Here is a 17,016-nt window from a genome sequence, read left to right as displayed (position 1 = left end):
GAAATATCCATGGAGCAATGTTGCTGCTAATAACTGCTGGACTATGTTGTAGGTCCCCCCCCCCATCATGCTCTCATTCTACCGAGGCGCCACTGAGAGCATCCTCAGCAGCTGCATCACGCTGTGGTTCGGAAGCTGCACCGCCTCCAACCGCAAGAGCCTGCAGCGCATTGTGAACTCTGCCCAGAGGATCATCGGAGTCTCACTCCCTACACTACAGGACATTTACAACACCCGCCTCACCCGCAAAGCACTCGGCATTGCGGGTGACCCCACCCACCCCTCCAACAGCCTCTTCAGCCTCCTGCCTTCAGGGAGAAGGTTCCGCAGTCTCCGTTCGAGCTCTACCCGGCTGAGGAACAGCTTCTTCCACCAGGCGGTCAGGATGCTGAACTCTCTCCCTCCCTCTCTCCTCTCGCTCCCCCTCTCTCCCCCCCTGCCATCTCTCCCCTGACCTCTCTACCCTCCCCCTCACCCACCTTTCCCCACTGCCTCAAATGGAACATACCAGGACATCTACTCCCCCTCACACCCCTTCCCTCATCCAGCACCAGTCACTTTTTCTATTTATTTATTTTCATTTTTTATTCTCTGCTGCTACGAACAAATACCCCCCTCACACACCCTTCCCTCATCCAGCACCAGTCACTTTTTATTCTCTGCTGCTACTTGTTAATCCTTTATCTAGGCCCTTATGTTCTTAACTTTATTCTATTTTATTCTATTATATGTTATATGTTCATGTCTATATTACACTGTGGGACTGCGAGAAACGGCATTTCGAATTTTCTGTATGCATAACACATGTGGAAACTTTGACAATAAAGTGAACTTTGAACTTTGAACTTTGAACTTTTATGGTATCCAATTTGAACTGTTTCACTTTCCTGTTAACTTCCCATCCAAAGCTTTTACCAGAGAATGTCGAGTACTCCCAACATTGTACAGCACAGTCGATGCTGTATTTCCCTTAAGTCCACCCTGAATACTAATCCAGTGTGATAGTGCTGACTCAGTTCTCCTCACATGTAATGGCAGTTCCCTGGATTCCACCAGCAATGCATTAATGGGTGTGGTTTTGACTCGCGAGATGAGTCAGAGGAAAAACATGCAGAAAAAAAGGTGAACAGATAAAAGACCATTCAGACAGGTTCTACGAGGAACATCCGGTTACGCTGCAACTTGGTGGGTAACCAAATAAAAGCCCTTAAACTAATAAAATAGCATATCATTACTCCTATCTTCAGTTACCTTCCATCTGGTCCATATGTAACAGTTGTGGGTCATGGAACGAGACGACTCAAGTGATTGTTTTCCAACATTTATTTATTGAAGACAAAATATCACCAATGAATTGCCTTCTGACCGTTTTCTGCCCTTCTGCTCCCTCAGCAACGTGTGATTTAATTCCTTTTCTTCAAATACACACTGACCAATCAGAGCTCGGTACGTGGACCGTTAATGAATATTACATAAACACACAGTTTAAACTGACAAATGCAAAAAAAAGACAGCTGGCAATAAATCTCAGACTGTGTGAAATAGTAAATTAACAGATTTGTGCACTGAATGAACTGATTAGGTGAGTGAGAGGTGGAAACAACTAGATAGAAGTGGCAGATCTGTGACACTTATGGCGTGTATGACAATATTTGAGCCATTCTTTCAGCTGTAGCCTTCGTGGTGCGAAACAGACTTGGGAGTAAATAGAAAATAAATGTGTAAATGTTCTCTCATCACACATTCACCGACGTGTGTCGGCTTCTTGAGTCGTGTCTCACAGTCTCCGGCTACTTTAATGTTTGGTGTGGGTGATTTTAAGTTATGGAAGGAAACTCCCTTAAGGCTTAGAATTATATTTATATATATTTTTATTTATTTGCCCAAAAGTCCGTTTCACATCGCTGGGGTTTCAGCTGAAAGAATAAGAATACATCAAAGTAAAACATTAACGTGAATACACGTGTTATTGTAGTCATAACGTATTTAGCTTTTTAAAACAACGGGGACAGATCCGGCATGGACAGTTAAGGGAGTGAGGGATGAGGAGGTAAGGAAACATGAGAACACCAGGGTAGGGAGTGAGGGATGAGGAGGTAAGGAAACATGAGAACACCAGGACACACATGGAGAACTCTGTCAAGCTACATATTCGGCAAAGTGAACATCTTTTCTTCTACATAGCCTCAGTCTCATCTGCTTAACTTGGTCATGGAGGCATCATGTAATAGAGATGTTAAATTAACAGTGAAACTCATCATAGCTTAATTTACTGGGATGTTTGCTGAAATTGCTAGGATGGCCCTACCTAGAACATGTTCCACCAGCCGCCACTGGTGGTCATCAAACCTCAGATACAGTTTCATAAACTAATGTTTTTTAATATTTTGTATTGTGCTTAAGACATGTTGAAATTGTTTGTGTGTGGCCTCTCCTTTTGCGAAACATCCCTGATTGTCTTGATTTATTATGGAAGCTGGTTTTGTATAATCTCATTGACCACAGAGGGCATATACTTTATTAAATACTGTCAGAAATGTCTTTATAAAGACTTAAGGAGACTACAGGGGGCAAAACACTTGATTGTAATCAACAGTATATCTGGCTTGGCTGTGCACTTCAGCAAACACAATTGACCATGTTTTCAGCAGGGGAGATATCCATTTTTAATTTCAGGTTACATATTTTTAAATAAATGTTCCCTGGGCTTCAAGTGCAAGTTCCCTGCACCGTCCAAGACATTTTGTAATTCAACATGAGGTTTAGGGGCTGTCTTTAAGACTTAATAAATGGGGCTAAATAAATGGGGCTAATTAGAAAAGTTTTCCCACCTTAGCCATTTCCACTGTTTCATTAGGTCTGCCAATTCAACTTTTTGTTTATTGGCCTGGTCGAGGGAAACCTGTAAAACTTTTATTTGCAAAATGTAATTAGATGTATTTGTTATGATTAAAATTCATATAAAAATAATAATTCTAAATAGTATCTGTGTTAATTGCCTCATAATGATCAATGACTGGAGTTATGATTCGGCTCTTTCCTTTTTGGTGCCTTTGCTCTAAATCAGTGAACTTAATGCTCTCAAAGTTGCCCCATATCGTTGAAATGGGTGTGAGATCCCCAGTGTGTTGCTGCCCTCATTGGATGGTGGTGGCGTCGCGCTGCTCTGTGTATTTCTGGCCATTGGAGCGGATCATACTGCGGTGTGCAAGTCCTGTCGGTCCGGATGCATCAAGTTAGCCAGCTGCAGCTAGATTAATACCGGAAGTAAGGCGATTTTGCAACCAAAATAAGAGCCTAAACAAATGGTTGGTGGAGTGGATGCCAATGAGCAGTAATAACACTGACAACAATTTGTGAATGATGAAATTACTTTAGATTATAAAACAAAGAAATAGTAAAATATATTAATCGTATTTTCTAGTGTTTATTATTTATTGAACAATGAGTTAATAATGTCCTAAGCAATTGCCGGTCACCTGTCTTGTTTTGTTCATTTTTTTTAGCGCCAAAAAAAGACATTCACTTCCGGTTTCCATCGGCCTTTAGTTTTGAGAGTTGCAACAGTAGCGAGTGGAAGCATTTTTATTTCAATTGAATAAATGAGTCTTTGAAGAATCTGCAAATGTCTTCAAAACCAGCGGTAGGTTAACTGATATCTTTATATTTAAGCAACATACACTAACTTGAAGGAATATGACAATTGGTTAGATGGCCTGACGTTACGTTAGATGCTGAAATTATTTGAATGTGTGTGACAGCAAGGGTTTCTTGTTACTGCATTAATTCCCGAAATATTATTGTGTTATATTTGAATCCCCCTCTATTGTGAAAGTATGTTCCTACGCTTTTATTTTGAACGGTCTAACCGGAAGCGATATGGGTGACTGGCTGACTTGACTCTGGTTGTTCTGCCTACAGACTCCCAACAGGAGCGACACTGTGGAGCAGCAACTGGTTCGTTCGCCTCGCCGGTGCTGCTGCTGCTGCAACACAACCGACCGACATAATTCACGTCTATTTTTCGGTGGAATAACGCGGCACTGAGCTGCTTTTCACACCTTTTTATTATTTTTTTACAAGCTTTAATACTTGGAGAGCAGAGCTTCTTCGCCAATGGCCAGTCCGGTTGCAGACATCGGACAGTCTCATCAGCATCACCCTGTGACAGAGGAGTCGGCCGCTGACTCCGCGTTCCAGGAGGCGCAGGAATGGATAGAGGTGAGTCACGCGGAGCACTTAACAGAGTTATGAATGCTGTTTTAACTTCGCTTCCCTTCTCGCGCAGGTGTTTTGTTGTATTGTCGCGTGGCCCTGATTACTGGTCTTGCAGCCGGTATCTGCAGCGCCTTCTCCTATAATCTGCAGTTTGAATTTATTGCCTCGTCACCTGTTGAAAGGTGACTCAAACTGCAGTTATATGACTTATTTCTGATAAGATATTCCTTGCATTTTTCGTGAATATATTTAATTTATTGGTATTTTAGTCTTCTGCAATATCACATTCCTATAACTTCTGACTGAATCCCAATGAAAACTACATTAAAACCCTCAAAATAGAAACCTTCATGCTTGATCTCTACAGATGGAGCCTTACTACAGTAATGTATGATACTGCACATAGTTGTACTCGACCCTCCTGAATGTTGCAGCAGGCGTTCAGTTGTTCTTGGTGGGGCTCATTGTACAGTAGCTGTGGGGCCTGGTGCGTGTTTGGCTGAAAACAAAGAATGCATCATGTGGAATGGATTTTTTTTTTTTGCCTCATTGAGAGCCCAGCCTGGTGAACAATAATCACACAAACGAGGTTTTGTATGGGAGCATTTTCAATCACGACACTTGCCTGCCCTCCATGGCGTCTGACTGTGTCATCCTGCAGCGAGCTGTCCTCGCGACCGGCCGGTTATTTGTTGCACGTCGGTGGAATGCAGTCGCAGCTCTGCAGGTTTACATAAAGGCTTCACAAAGTGATCTGAAGCTCGCTGTGGCACGTAGTGAACGGTTCAGTGTAGCAGGGGCGTGGACGAGGAGTATGGGGCTGTGGGTTGCAGCATCTAAACTGAACTGTTGAACCCCTGCATGTTTCATTATGTCTTTGTCAATAGCTCCCACTCTGCACTTGTATTGGCCAAACGTTTCCACCCATCATGTATAGTTCTTTATTTAATGCATGTCTCACTGCTGTGACTTGGCTGACTGTCTCTGTACCACCAAGAAGACAATTACAACATTTCTATATATGAAGAGTTTTTTCTAACTAATCAAAGTGTACCATATCTCAGATTAGTATTGAAAATGACAGATCCTCTTGAAGAGTGTCAGCAGCCATTACAGACCTATTTAGCAGCACCAAACTCCTTGGAGGCCCATATCAAGTCTTTAAAAAGCCAGCACTGACCTAGAATCTCTGAGGCAGATCAGGACCAAGAGCTCAGAAGACAGCAGTGAACTGATACCTTTCCTGTGTGGTTCTTTTGTCACCCTAACCCAGCGGGGACTGGTTTCATTACCCATCCACACCTGGTCACCTCAGGGAACCAGGGACAGGTTACTGGATCCTGGATGTGTGGAACAACACAAAGCTTCAGTCGGCATTAGCAGCGGTTAATGTTTGACGGCTTCTTATTCAATTCATTTAGTCACATGCTGTGTCATATATGGTGTCAGGACTCGAGGTGAGAGCTTATAACGACAGGTCTCCCATTTGTCATTTATCGTCGGGAATAAAACCACTGGACTGAGTTCACTTCTTCAGCCATACATCCTCGATCATTGTCCTCTCGTTTGTTCCTTTTTAAGTTTGTCATCGTAACTGTTTGCGTCAAAGATCTATAAGTGCAATATTAAATTCTTGATTGCAAAGGCCCAACTCTATCTTCTGACCTTCTACAGGTGTGCCATTCTTAAACAACGGCTGCCCATCTTATACTGAAACATACACTGTAAAAAAACAACCAGATAACATTAACGGGTCTTTGCAAAGGCACGTTTGATTACTTCATCGTGCTAATTTAGGGCCTGTTTAAACTACGTGTATTTGGCATGATTTTAATAACCCACAGCAGTTACTCTTAAATCTGGTTTGTTATGGCAGTTGACGATAATTGGAACTCTGCTCTGGATTTGCTAACCACACACACACACACCCTTAAGAGTCCTGTTGAAAACCAGGTTTATGCCTCTCTGTGAACGTGGCCTGGTGGTCCTGTCACCGTTGCATCCGGAGTAGAAACTGCAGTTCAGCGTAGGATTTCACCCTGTAGCTTAGCATAGCACCACCGTCATAGTAAAGGACTGTGTCAGACATTTGTTGTCTTAAGAAGTTCTTCACACCTGTTGCGATACACAGCAGAGATGGGATGGTTTGCACAGTAATTGGCTTTGCAAGTTAGATCACAAATCGTTTCCGAGCATCTATTTCCGTGCAATCACAAAGAAGTAATCGTGTTCATGTTCTTTCACTCACAGAAGGGTTTGCTCTGAAACGGCTTTGCTAGATTGAGGCTATATCCACACTAGTCCAGTTTTGCTACGTTTACACTGAGCAGCCACACCACGCCGGCGTTTTGGAGCAGCCTTAACGGAGGAACCTGAAAACTCCGCCGAGGTTGGAGGTATTTGAGAACCCCGGGGTTTTGGTTCAGTGTAGACGTCGGATACGGATGTCTGTTAGAAAAAATGAGCCCACACCCGTGCTCGCTACTGGATTGGTTATTACCAGCCATGACGTCTCCGTCCCTGATTCGTCACACTCACTATCACGTGACCCGTACCCGGAAGAAAACAAAACAGCCGGGCGACCAGCAGCGATTCATTTCAACATGGATAACGAATGGCAAGCCTTGCTTGCTTTGTTGTCTGTAGTAGCAGCTATTGTGGAGTTAAATTCGTCATTTTACAATGCTGCTAATGCCTACATGCGGAGGAGGCGAGCTGTTCTTCGAGCGATGAGCGAGCTGCTTGACCATCGGCGATCAGCCCCCACGGAGCGGCTGTCTGAAGCTACAGTTAGCAATAAATGCTATTCAGAGCTACAGCTACAAACATACAACACAGAGGAAACTAGTGAGAGACGAGTGATCGACGCTGATTCGTTTTACTTTTTCCGTTTGGTAGCCTTGAGAGACCTCAGTCTGCAAGTATTTCTTCATGAAAATATGTACGAAGATATATTATATTCGCTAATGCTAATCACGGTGAGCATTTCCCCATTGGCGGTAATGTTAAAATTAGCTTAGAAGCTAGCGAGTCGGACCTGTTGCATGATGTTGTGCCCTAAAAGATGGAGCAAATGCCCTAAAGAATTGATGGAGGGCGAAGATGATGTCCCTGTTTTTTCTGCTGGGTGACCCAGCTTATCCCCTGATGCCGTATCTCATGAAGGAATACCCCAATGGCGCTAACGTTACATTCATCAGCCCCCACGACAACAACACATGGAAGCGAGTGATCGACGTGTGTTGACCACATTTATGGACCATAATCGAGTAAACGTTTCCGCGTAAGTGTTGATTTTAAAGTAAAGTTGAAGTGAGAGAGAGAGAGAGAGAGAGAGAGAGAGAGACCCGCAGCGCTGTAACTACGTCTGAAAAATAAAACTTCTAAAACTTTCCACGAACTGTCTGTTTGAGTTTATAGAGGAAGATCTTAAGTATCAAATACAACCTTTCATTGTTAGACTACTTTATTCCACTCATATTTTTTTTTTTAACTAAGCAAGCAATCCACTTCCTGTTTACACCATCACGCGCATGCCCAGTGTACGTTAATGGTCATGTGCTGTCCGCCTTCGAAGGCTGCCGTGTGGATGCTCCAATAATGCTGAAAACTCCCGTGTGGACGGAGATCGGTTCTATTTGAGAACTCTGCATCCAACGAGACACGGCCTAGTGTGGATATGGCCTGAGAACATGTTGATTCATTTAGTGTCGCTGAAAGGAAAGATAACTTCATCTTCAACTTGCTTCCTGTTTTCTTCGCTGTTAACTGTCTCTACCAGCATTCAGAGAACAGGAGCAGCCATGGCCGACCAATCACAGTTGGTCACATTTCTCCTGTCATCCACTTTTAATTTAAATCCACTTAAATGTGTCACCATGGGAGCCGAGCTCAGACAAATGGCAACAAAGGGCCCCGTCTGTAAAAGCCAACGCATTGAAGAAGCGCTCACACCTGCACTCATTACTTCCTGTGTCTGCCGCTTCCTCTCACCAGCTCGTCACTAATGACGGTGTTTAAGCTCCTGTGATCTTCACAAGAGCCCGACTGGCCCCTTTGATGAGGATGATTGATTTGTGTCACATAGCCACAGGCTGTGTGCATGAACAGCAACCCAATGAGGTTATCTGACTGCTTCATTGGTTTTGGAAATGGCTGTTTATTTGCCAGACGATGATCTTCTTGCTGGATTTAATCGTGTGTCATGAATTTGTAAATCATTTTTCTTGTCAAGATGTCTTCCAGAGCTTGTCTCAACTAGTTCTGCGTCTCCTCTCTGTTGGTTCTGCTTTGTCTCTTTCTCTGTAACCCTGGATCCCCACCTCCTCCTGTCCAAGTCTTGGCATGTTTAGGGGGCTGTGAATAACAGAAAGTTCCATTGTGACCAGCCTGAAAGGGAGGGTGATATCATCTACATGTCAATGGCTGATATCAGTCCAGTGATATCATTGTACTCGACAGACAAATCACCAGACGGATCCATGTCACTAGGGGATTAATCCTCATTCAGTGTTTCAGTCCGCACAAAGTATTTCATCAGGATACTTGAGGTACGAGTGGTTTTAGTATGTGTGCAGTGTTGTAATGTGTATATAGGAGTCGACACACAAATAGGGGTTGTGTGTTTATTCTTTGCATCCTGAAATCCGCTAGTAAGTCCTGTGAAAAGGGGCAACGGAAGACATCCAATAGACACTAGACTAGACTATGTTGCCAAACAAACAGCTTTCAATCAATCACCATGCATCGGTGCAATAAGTACAATTGGGACCAACCTAATCAGTCTGGAATGAGACGCAGTTTATGAGGTTAAAGTGCCAAACGGGCTGAGACTTGATGACGGCTCCTGCGGTTTGCTACGGAAACTTTGAGTTAAGGTGCCAGGAAACGATGAGCCGAGCCAAGCAAATGGGCCAAAGAGGTGCAAAGAACCCAAAGAGTTTTAAACACTGATGATGATGATCCTCACACATTGTGAGGGCAATATGTCATATCTCCACACTTCCAGATGCTTTGTTCTGTGTAAGATGTATTTAAAGTTTCTTTGCAAAACCAGTCATTTGAATAGCGGTTGTATATTGTGCCAATAATATAACACGAGGTCATGGTTTTGTGATCTGGTTGATTGATTTTCTGTTTGAACGTTGTGTGGAACAGAACAATCGGAAGGTAGTTTTCATTGAGAGAAATAATTTAATATTTAAATTTCTGCTTTTCAAACCCTTTTGAAATATGGAATTGTTTTGATGTTTTAGTAATCGGCACTTTAAAGTCGGGCACCAGATAATCGACATGCTTGAACTCCTGTGTTTAAAGTGGAGGCTTGTTAAAGCCGACACGTACTGGAGTTCTAATTGGCTTAATATTAATGAGCTTTTGTCGTTGTTTTTGCAATCGTGATCAGATACTCAATGGTGCTTTTTGAAGTACATGTTGTTTTTTGCTGCACACACACTATTGATGGATACTCATGAGGAAACCTTTGTCTCCGGTCTGATTCTCACCATGATAGCCTGTTCAGTGAAACAGACCCCTGACCAAAAAGATCACACGGTCAATCTTACAGTAATGATGCGAATCCATCAACAGCTGTTTGTCTGACAAAATGTCCTCGAGTGACACGTTCATACCAGCACTATACAATGTTCATGTTCTGAATCAGCGCTCGTAAAGGCTCTTTTTCCTCGTTGGATCCCATGACGGCAACAGAACCTGAGAAATGTATTGCAGCACAGCACACCTCTCTGTTCTTGGCCCGGGGCTGTTTTGGGAAGCTGGCGCCGTGTGCTTAGAAAGATCTATCGTCTCCTCTGAACTCATCCATGATGTCATTCCCAGTTTGGGGGCATTGTCGTTCTCGAGTCCACTGATGTGTTCAGTGCTGGGATGTCTCGTCAGTTATTATCAAAGTGCATGAGATGCACCGCTGTGACTACAAGCCAAGGACGAGTGTGCTTTTAGAAGGAAATGTCTGTCAGTGAAGGGTTTAGGCTGGATTGAGGACGTCCCCTTCACTCACCTTAGTGCTCCGATGAACTGGAGGTCCATGGTCCATGACCCCCCCCCTCTTCTCCTTGTGCATCGTGAACGATGAGTACAGAGTTTAGTGTTTTATTCCGGGATGAGAATTAAGTTGAAACATGATTTCATTTCATGCCGAGAAACAAGTCTTTCATTTTGTTTCTCTGCATTCACAGCACATTGTACGACATCTGCCGTCAGTGTGTTTATGGTTACGTAATGTCATTTTTAAGCAATTTGGACAAATTGGATAATGAGTCTGATTCATGCAAATTTCACAAGCAAAGTAAGCAAAGATTGTGTTTACAAGATGGTGGGTTGCAATGTTAAGCTATAGACTGATGTGAAGTCTATCTTTCATGGATCCCTCAGGGGAGAGTGTTACGTTTAGCAGCATGCTGCTAATCACGATCCTGAAAATACTTTTTAGATGTTTTACGGCATGAAGGACTCCACATGCTTGTTGAATAAGCTTGATTGGCCACAGTTGTCGTGGCTTGTCATACATCTACATTAAAGCGTCCACAGCTCTATTGATAGAACAAGTCACAACATAACCGTCCACGTTCTGCTCAGCTGAGCTGGAGCTGAAACAAGTGCAACACAACATTGGGTGATTGGATGATTTGGACAGTGTGTTAAGAGAGCAAAAACCCCACGTAGTAAACAACAATAATGCACTTGTCAGCAAATGTCTGCCAGTCTGGGTCCAGATGGGTCTTTATGAACACACGCACGTTTGGGTTGAGAGGTGTTCATGTGGTGGATTACCAAAGACGATGGGAGATTAGCCCCCCCCCCCCCCTCTCCACTGTGTTTGCACGTCTGAACATTTGTGTTCATTCATGTCACTGAAGCAACATGAATCCACTTAAGGTTATTGCATATTGTTCTGGAGATCCAGTCTCATATCGGCGGTGACATTTAGACAAATAATGACCACAGTTTCTGTTTTGTTTTCATACTTTCTGAACTTGACTGCTGAGTCACTGATCGTCTGGTGTTCATGTGTGTCCTGCCTGTAGCCGACTTGCGTAACGTCCTTCATCTCAAGGAGCTTTCAAATGAAGCAGTGGGGTTTTTTGGCTGCTGTTCACTTCCAATAACAGCAAAGTGGATATTTGAAAGCTATACCTGCCAAACTAGACACACATAAGATAGGTGCTCCTCTTGAAGCAGGAAGGAAAAGAGAACTCAAATGGCTCAACTTATCGAGTAAAATCTGCAGGTACTTCATTTTTACAATCAAATCTATTCAAATAAAGCAGAGCACGAGGCAACGTGAAAGCAACTTTATCCAGTTAGGTTGATGACAACTTATCACACACAACAGTATTCTTTAAGAAATCATCTTTGTTAGGGTGAGTAGTTGATGGGTTTCCTAAAACAGCCCTTTATTTATCTGTGGGTTTAAGAACAGATTTAAGACCGACTGGCTAACTGGCGCGGATTGGCCGATTCTTGTGTCACATGATGCATTTATTTGAGTTTACACAGTGCCACCCCAAATATTACATAATTACATGTTACCCCCTGTGATATACATGATATACCTACCTGTCCAGGATGCATGCTGGGATAGCCTATAGCCCAGCTGGATCCGAAACTGGACAAGTTGTAGCAATAGAAAGATGGAGTTCTGTAACATCCAGCAGAGCACCGAGAATATCAGCTGCTCAGTCTGGACGTCCCGTTGACTTTCTGGCTTTGTGTGTGTGTGTGTGTGTGTGTGTGTGTGTGTGTGTGTGTGTGTGTGTGTGTGTGTGTGTGTGTGTGTCTGTTAGTGCCCGATGTTCCAAGTCTGTCTGTGACAAGGTGAACATATTCATCTTGTTCAACTGTCAGGTCTGTGTGTTCATGCGCTGAAAGAGAAAAGGAGCTTTCAAGGAGGAGAGAGAGAGCAAGGCAGCCTGGCACTCAAACTGCAGTGCGACACACACGCGCACACACACACACACACACACACACACACACACACAATAAGCACCACAGTGGAGGAGGTACAGCTGGCTCTGTGCCAGGGCTGCACAGCCACTCTCTGCAGGGAAGCTGGTAACTATTGTTGTGATTTACCACACTAGCCAGTGCAGCTGATGCTCTCGCTGAAGACAAACATAACCGACAGATGTTGACGGCACATCATTACTGTGAGGCCTGGGAGGTTAGGCGTTTAACAAGCATGATCAGAAACCCTTTATCCAAAAAGACTGATAATAACAGTAGAATAGGCAGAAGATTGCAATATGAATGTTTACGTGTACCTCACTCTCAGTAACTTTCTGTCCTTTCCCGTTTGTATCTGCCTTTTTGTCTGAATTCGTTTTTTTCTTTGGTCGTACTTGTTGGCGTCCAACAGGGTGTTGACAAGCTCGAGGTCGGGCTCTCCGCACACCCTGAATCTAAAGAAAATGAGATCTTCTTCCACTATAATGATGAGACATTCAAGTGGAAAATAATGAAAGCTAATGAGCCGGAGAAACCTCCGTTCTGTTGGTTTCCGCGCTGACCGCAGCTGCTTCAATTAAGACGTTGCCGTTAACAATTTCTTTTAAAGAAAAGAATCAAAGCCACTGCAAGGCACTCTTGAATTACAATTTATGATGTCGTCTGTGCTGCTTCATCACGAAAGCCACAGCATGTCCGAAAAGCCCTGGAGTTGTTTCCACTTAATAATGCTCCTTTGAACGAACTATTAATATGAAAGATGTTTTAAGTTTTACTCCTTTTCATCAGGCAGCAGCCACAAACCTTGAAACACACAACTCCATAGAAGTGTTCTCCTTCCTGTCTGCTTAAAAATGAATCAAGTGATTCTTAAAATATTCAACACTGGTGTTGTGGAGTAGATACAGGGTGAACATAACCATACCTGCTCTGTACAGTCACCATGACCACCATTGCTCGTTGATCGTTTAAAATCCACAAAATACTTCACTTCCTCCACATTTTCTCATCTCATCCGTCAAGTATTCTCTGATCTTTTCCATAATTACAGGCTGTGCCTCCTCTGTCCTGTAATCTGCCATCACTCTCTTGATTGCCCTTATTCAAAGGCAATGTGGGCCGCTGAGCATGCCTCCCATTCAACTCAGATTTATTGATTTGTTTAGTGGGCTTTTGACCTAAAGGTTCAAGTTCTTAGCCTAATTTGAAATCTTTCTCAAATGTGCATGACTCTTCAGTCCTCCAGCAAAGACCTTTCAGTGAATAGTGTGCTGTCCTCATCGCACATCTGCTGAGCTTCTTCAGTGCCCAACAGTCTTATGTATCTGGCGTATGTGTGATAAAAGAGCATGAGCAATCCTAAAAACACAACAGGTGTTACTCACACTTCCGTCCTGTATCTTGCAGCATTTGGAGCTCTTCTTAGCTGGCATATGGGACTGTTTGATGGATAGGACAGAGACCGATGTTCCTCCACCGTCCAGGGGATATGTTCTAATTGGGTCATGCAAGCTGAGCTGGTTTCCTAGTTTCCTGAGTTTGGCGCACTGGGGAGCTGGACTCTTTCTGACTGTCGAGGGAGCAAGTGCAACCTTGCACTGGATGGCAGGCTGACTGATTCAAATTGACCCGTTTACTGCCGATGTCATGATTACATCATCGTGTGAGCTGGAGGCAAACACGAACACCTCAGAGTTCTGGGCTAAAGTTTAGCATTCAAAACGTTGCCTTGCTATGTTGTTGGGTGTCAGAATCAATGTGCATGTATTTCATTTTATAGCTTCTTACTTTATCTTTGCCTGAAATGCACATTTGATTGTTGATCAATGTTCAGCTGGGTGATATCTGTGTTTGTGTTAAATTCATCATCATTTTGAGGATGAAAAGTGACTATTTTTAATCAGGAAGGTGACCTCAGCTCTTGCCTTGTTTCAGACCGTTATTTAAATAAGATATTTTCTGTTTCAAGCAATTGTTTACATGTGAGATAAAAGTCTCAGTGTTTTTTTTTGCACTGCAGAGAACCAGAGGACTCACGTTCGCCATGAATGGAGGCTTTTAGGACTGAGTGGGATGCCTTTCGTTGTCACACACAGTCTCATACACATGATTCTATGCACACACACTCTGACATTCCTGAGCCCCTTAATCCTCATCCCATTCAAACACACACACACACACACACACACACACACACACACACACACACACACACACACACACACACACACTCACAGAGCTCCCCAGCTGGTCGTCCTCCCCAACAACAATGCATGCTGTCACCACACTCTGGAAAGTGACACAATTGTCTCTCAGCTGACTGGCATTTGTCTGGAGAGAGCTGCATGATGCAGCACTGCTGTCACTCGTGTATTTCTCTCTTTTCAGAGGGGGATTCATCTGTAACTGCAGTCTAGGATTCTACTCCATAATGCTATAAGTGTGTTTAAAAAAAACAAAGTCTTTCATGTGGTCTTTCAAGAAGTTTATTGGAAAAAGTGTATTTAAATAGAATAACTCTTGGTTTAAGATGTAAGGATCTAATAGTGGATTGATGAGATGCATGTTTCTGCTTCCTGTCTCTTCAGTGTTAGTATTCAGCTAAAATCATCAGCTGTTATTTGCATGAGAATAAGCGTCTGCTTTCTTTCTTTTTCTCACGTTTTGTTTTTCATGCTTGCTCTTCTGATTTGAAAGTCGTACCATAATTTAGCATCTATGCACAACATTAGAATGAAACCTACATAACACTATAGATACATTAGTTAGCTTCTGAGACTGAAAAGTGAGCTGAGAAATCTATTAACTTAGAGGAATAAATACAACTCAAACATGTGAAGCTATCAAGACCTAAATGTAGATTCTCACAACTTGGTTTGTGATGTGGAGTTTAACGAGATTCATCATTTATTGGATATCTTTTCATAAGAATGAGAGTAAAACCTTTGCTCTGTCAGCAGATTTGAGCTTTTCCAACTATCCATCTGTCAAAGGCGTCACTAGTGAGCATGAAGTGTATGTGTTACGACACTACAGGCAGCAATAACAAGTGAGCTGAGCAGAAGAAGAATTGAGTGATCATTAAAAGAAGAATACAAACACCTTGACTCAGTCCAAAAATGGCTCCACCTGCTGTGTAGAAACTCAAAACGCATTGATTAAAATCTGAGGAGATGGACACCACCATCACGTTGTGAGCAGCAACACTGGGAACCAAGCAAGAGGCAAGAGGCCCTTTTTCAAACAAACATGCATCTTAAACAGGCATTGACCTACTCTTGCCAATTTGTAGCCGAGACTAATGATTTTGTTGTTTTTTGAGTCAATGAGTGAAACACATGTAATGCAGCTTTTTGTTTGTTTGTGACAGAAGGAAAGAAAGAGACAAGAAATGTTTTCCTCCACAATATTGACATAATTACTCAGAACCATCATTGCACCACTTACAAACAGTAAAAATATAGCAACCCTTCTGTCAGCTTTGGCAACCACATGCTGATGGCTGGCTACAAGTCTGGCAAGCACTTTTAAACTAACTTTCAGGAATCAATTGTTTGTAGCTCAGTGGCTACAGCCTGGCACTGGGTTCAGCAAGGGTTCAGCTTTCCACTGAAAACACAAGCAGCCACTGTAGTGAAGAGGATAAAAGCATCCGCTGAATGGCAAATGTTTGACTTGTACAGTAGTCCTGTTCTCCCAGACTGCAGCCGGTCGGCCTGTGCGTGGCGACGGCAGCAGGCAGAGGTCTCCGCAGGCTCCATCAGGCCTGAACCACCGCCAGCTCCTGCAATTCCGGGAGGCTGTTTGTCAAGTGCTGGCCACAATTTAACTGTGACAGGGCATTTAGCAATTCTCATTGAAGTCCAAACCTAATATACACACTGCAAGAAAGCATGTCAGATCAGTGATAAGGAGCCAACTGGCCAAATTCAGTCCTGTTTATGCTGTCTAAACGGGCTCCTTTTGTTGTTGTTGTTGTTGTTGTTGTTTTCCTATTTTGTGTTATGTTGAATGCAACATAGCCCACTGCACCTACTGCTTCACCAACAGATTCATTTGATCCAGTACGGTGGCTGTTTATTCAGTATTCCTGGTGGAGTGTCGTAGACCAGAACTCTTAACAGTTAACTTACTGCAGGTCTCTCTAGTTAAGAGTGTCAACTAAATACCTACCATGGAATGACTTGGCTTACAGTACCGGTCTCTTGAGTGCTGTAATCATCATCAGGTTGCTGGTAGCAAAGGATCAAGTCTAATCCTGACTAATCTAGCCAGCTGCACCGCCCTCCTTTTGGGGGTTGACCATGACCGCTCCCCTGGGTGGCCCGAGTCCAACTTAGAAATCCGTAAAGAGATGCATGAATCTTCTTTCAGATGCTTTGTTTGTCAATCAACACAAAGAGATTTACGTAAAGGTAATTCAAACGAGGTAGTGCTCAAGGGCATCTCAGCAGTGCCCAGGAGGCCAACTGGCCAGTCATTAGTCCACACCCCATACTAAGTCTGTACGGGCATTTTAACCGGCGACCTTCTGGTTCCCAAGCCAAATCTCTGCATGTATTCCCCCGACACTGTGACCTTTTTAAAATTCTTGCTATAGGTTGCTTGTAATGTTGGCATTCTGGAAGTTTAAAGTCTCCAATTTATCACGACTAAAGAAGCAGTTATTGGTGATGTACTGTACATCAATTTGGGGAAGATGGAATCAAACATTAGTGGCCCCAGTATGGAAATTTAGCATCACGTTTTGTTATTGTTTTCATGTATAAATTCAGTTCTACATTGAAATTCAGCAAACTGGAGTAAATCCAGCTTGCCTCGGTGCCAGACTCT

At 43.2% G+C, this 17,016-nt stretch overlaps 1 protein-coding gene across 4 annotated transcripts in view; it reads left to right on the top strand.

Annotated features, from left to right (window-relative positions):
• The first annotated feature begins 4,099 nt into the window (after nt 1-4,099).
• LOC306777658 (LIM and calponin homology domains-containing protein 1-like) overlaps nt 4,100-17,016 on the top strand; it is a 72,712-nt gene continuing 59,795 nt past the window's right edge. For all 4 annotated transcript variants that reach the window (XM_079268853.1, XM_079268852.1, XM_079268851.1 and 1 more), the window contains exon 1: nt 4,100-4,221. In XM_079268853.1, the coding sequence (XP_079124979.1) occupies nt 4,117-4,221 (105 nt within the window). In that variant the 5' untranslated portion in view covers nt 4,100-4,116. The remainder of the gene's footprint in view (nt 4,222-17,016) is intronic.

Source organism: Melanostigma gelatinosum (assembly GCF_949748355.1).
Source record: "Melanostigma gelatinosum genome assembly, chromosome: 5".
Taxonomy (NCBI): Eukaryota; Metazoa; Chordata; class Actinopteri; order Perciformes; family Zoarcidae; genus Melanostigma; species Melanostigma gelatinosum.
This window is presented reverse-complemented; position numbering and strand designations above follow the sequence as displayed.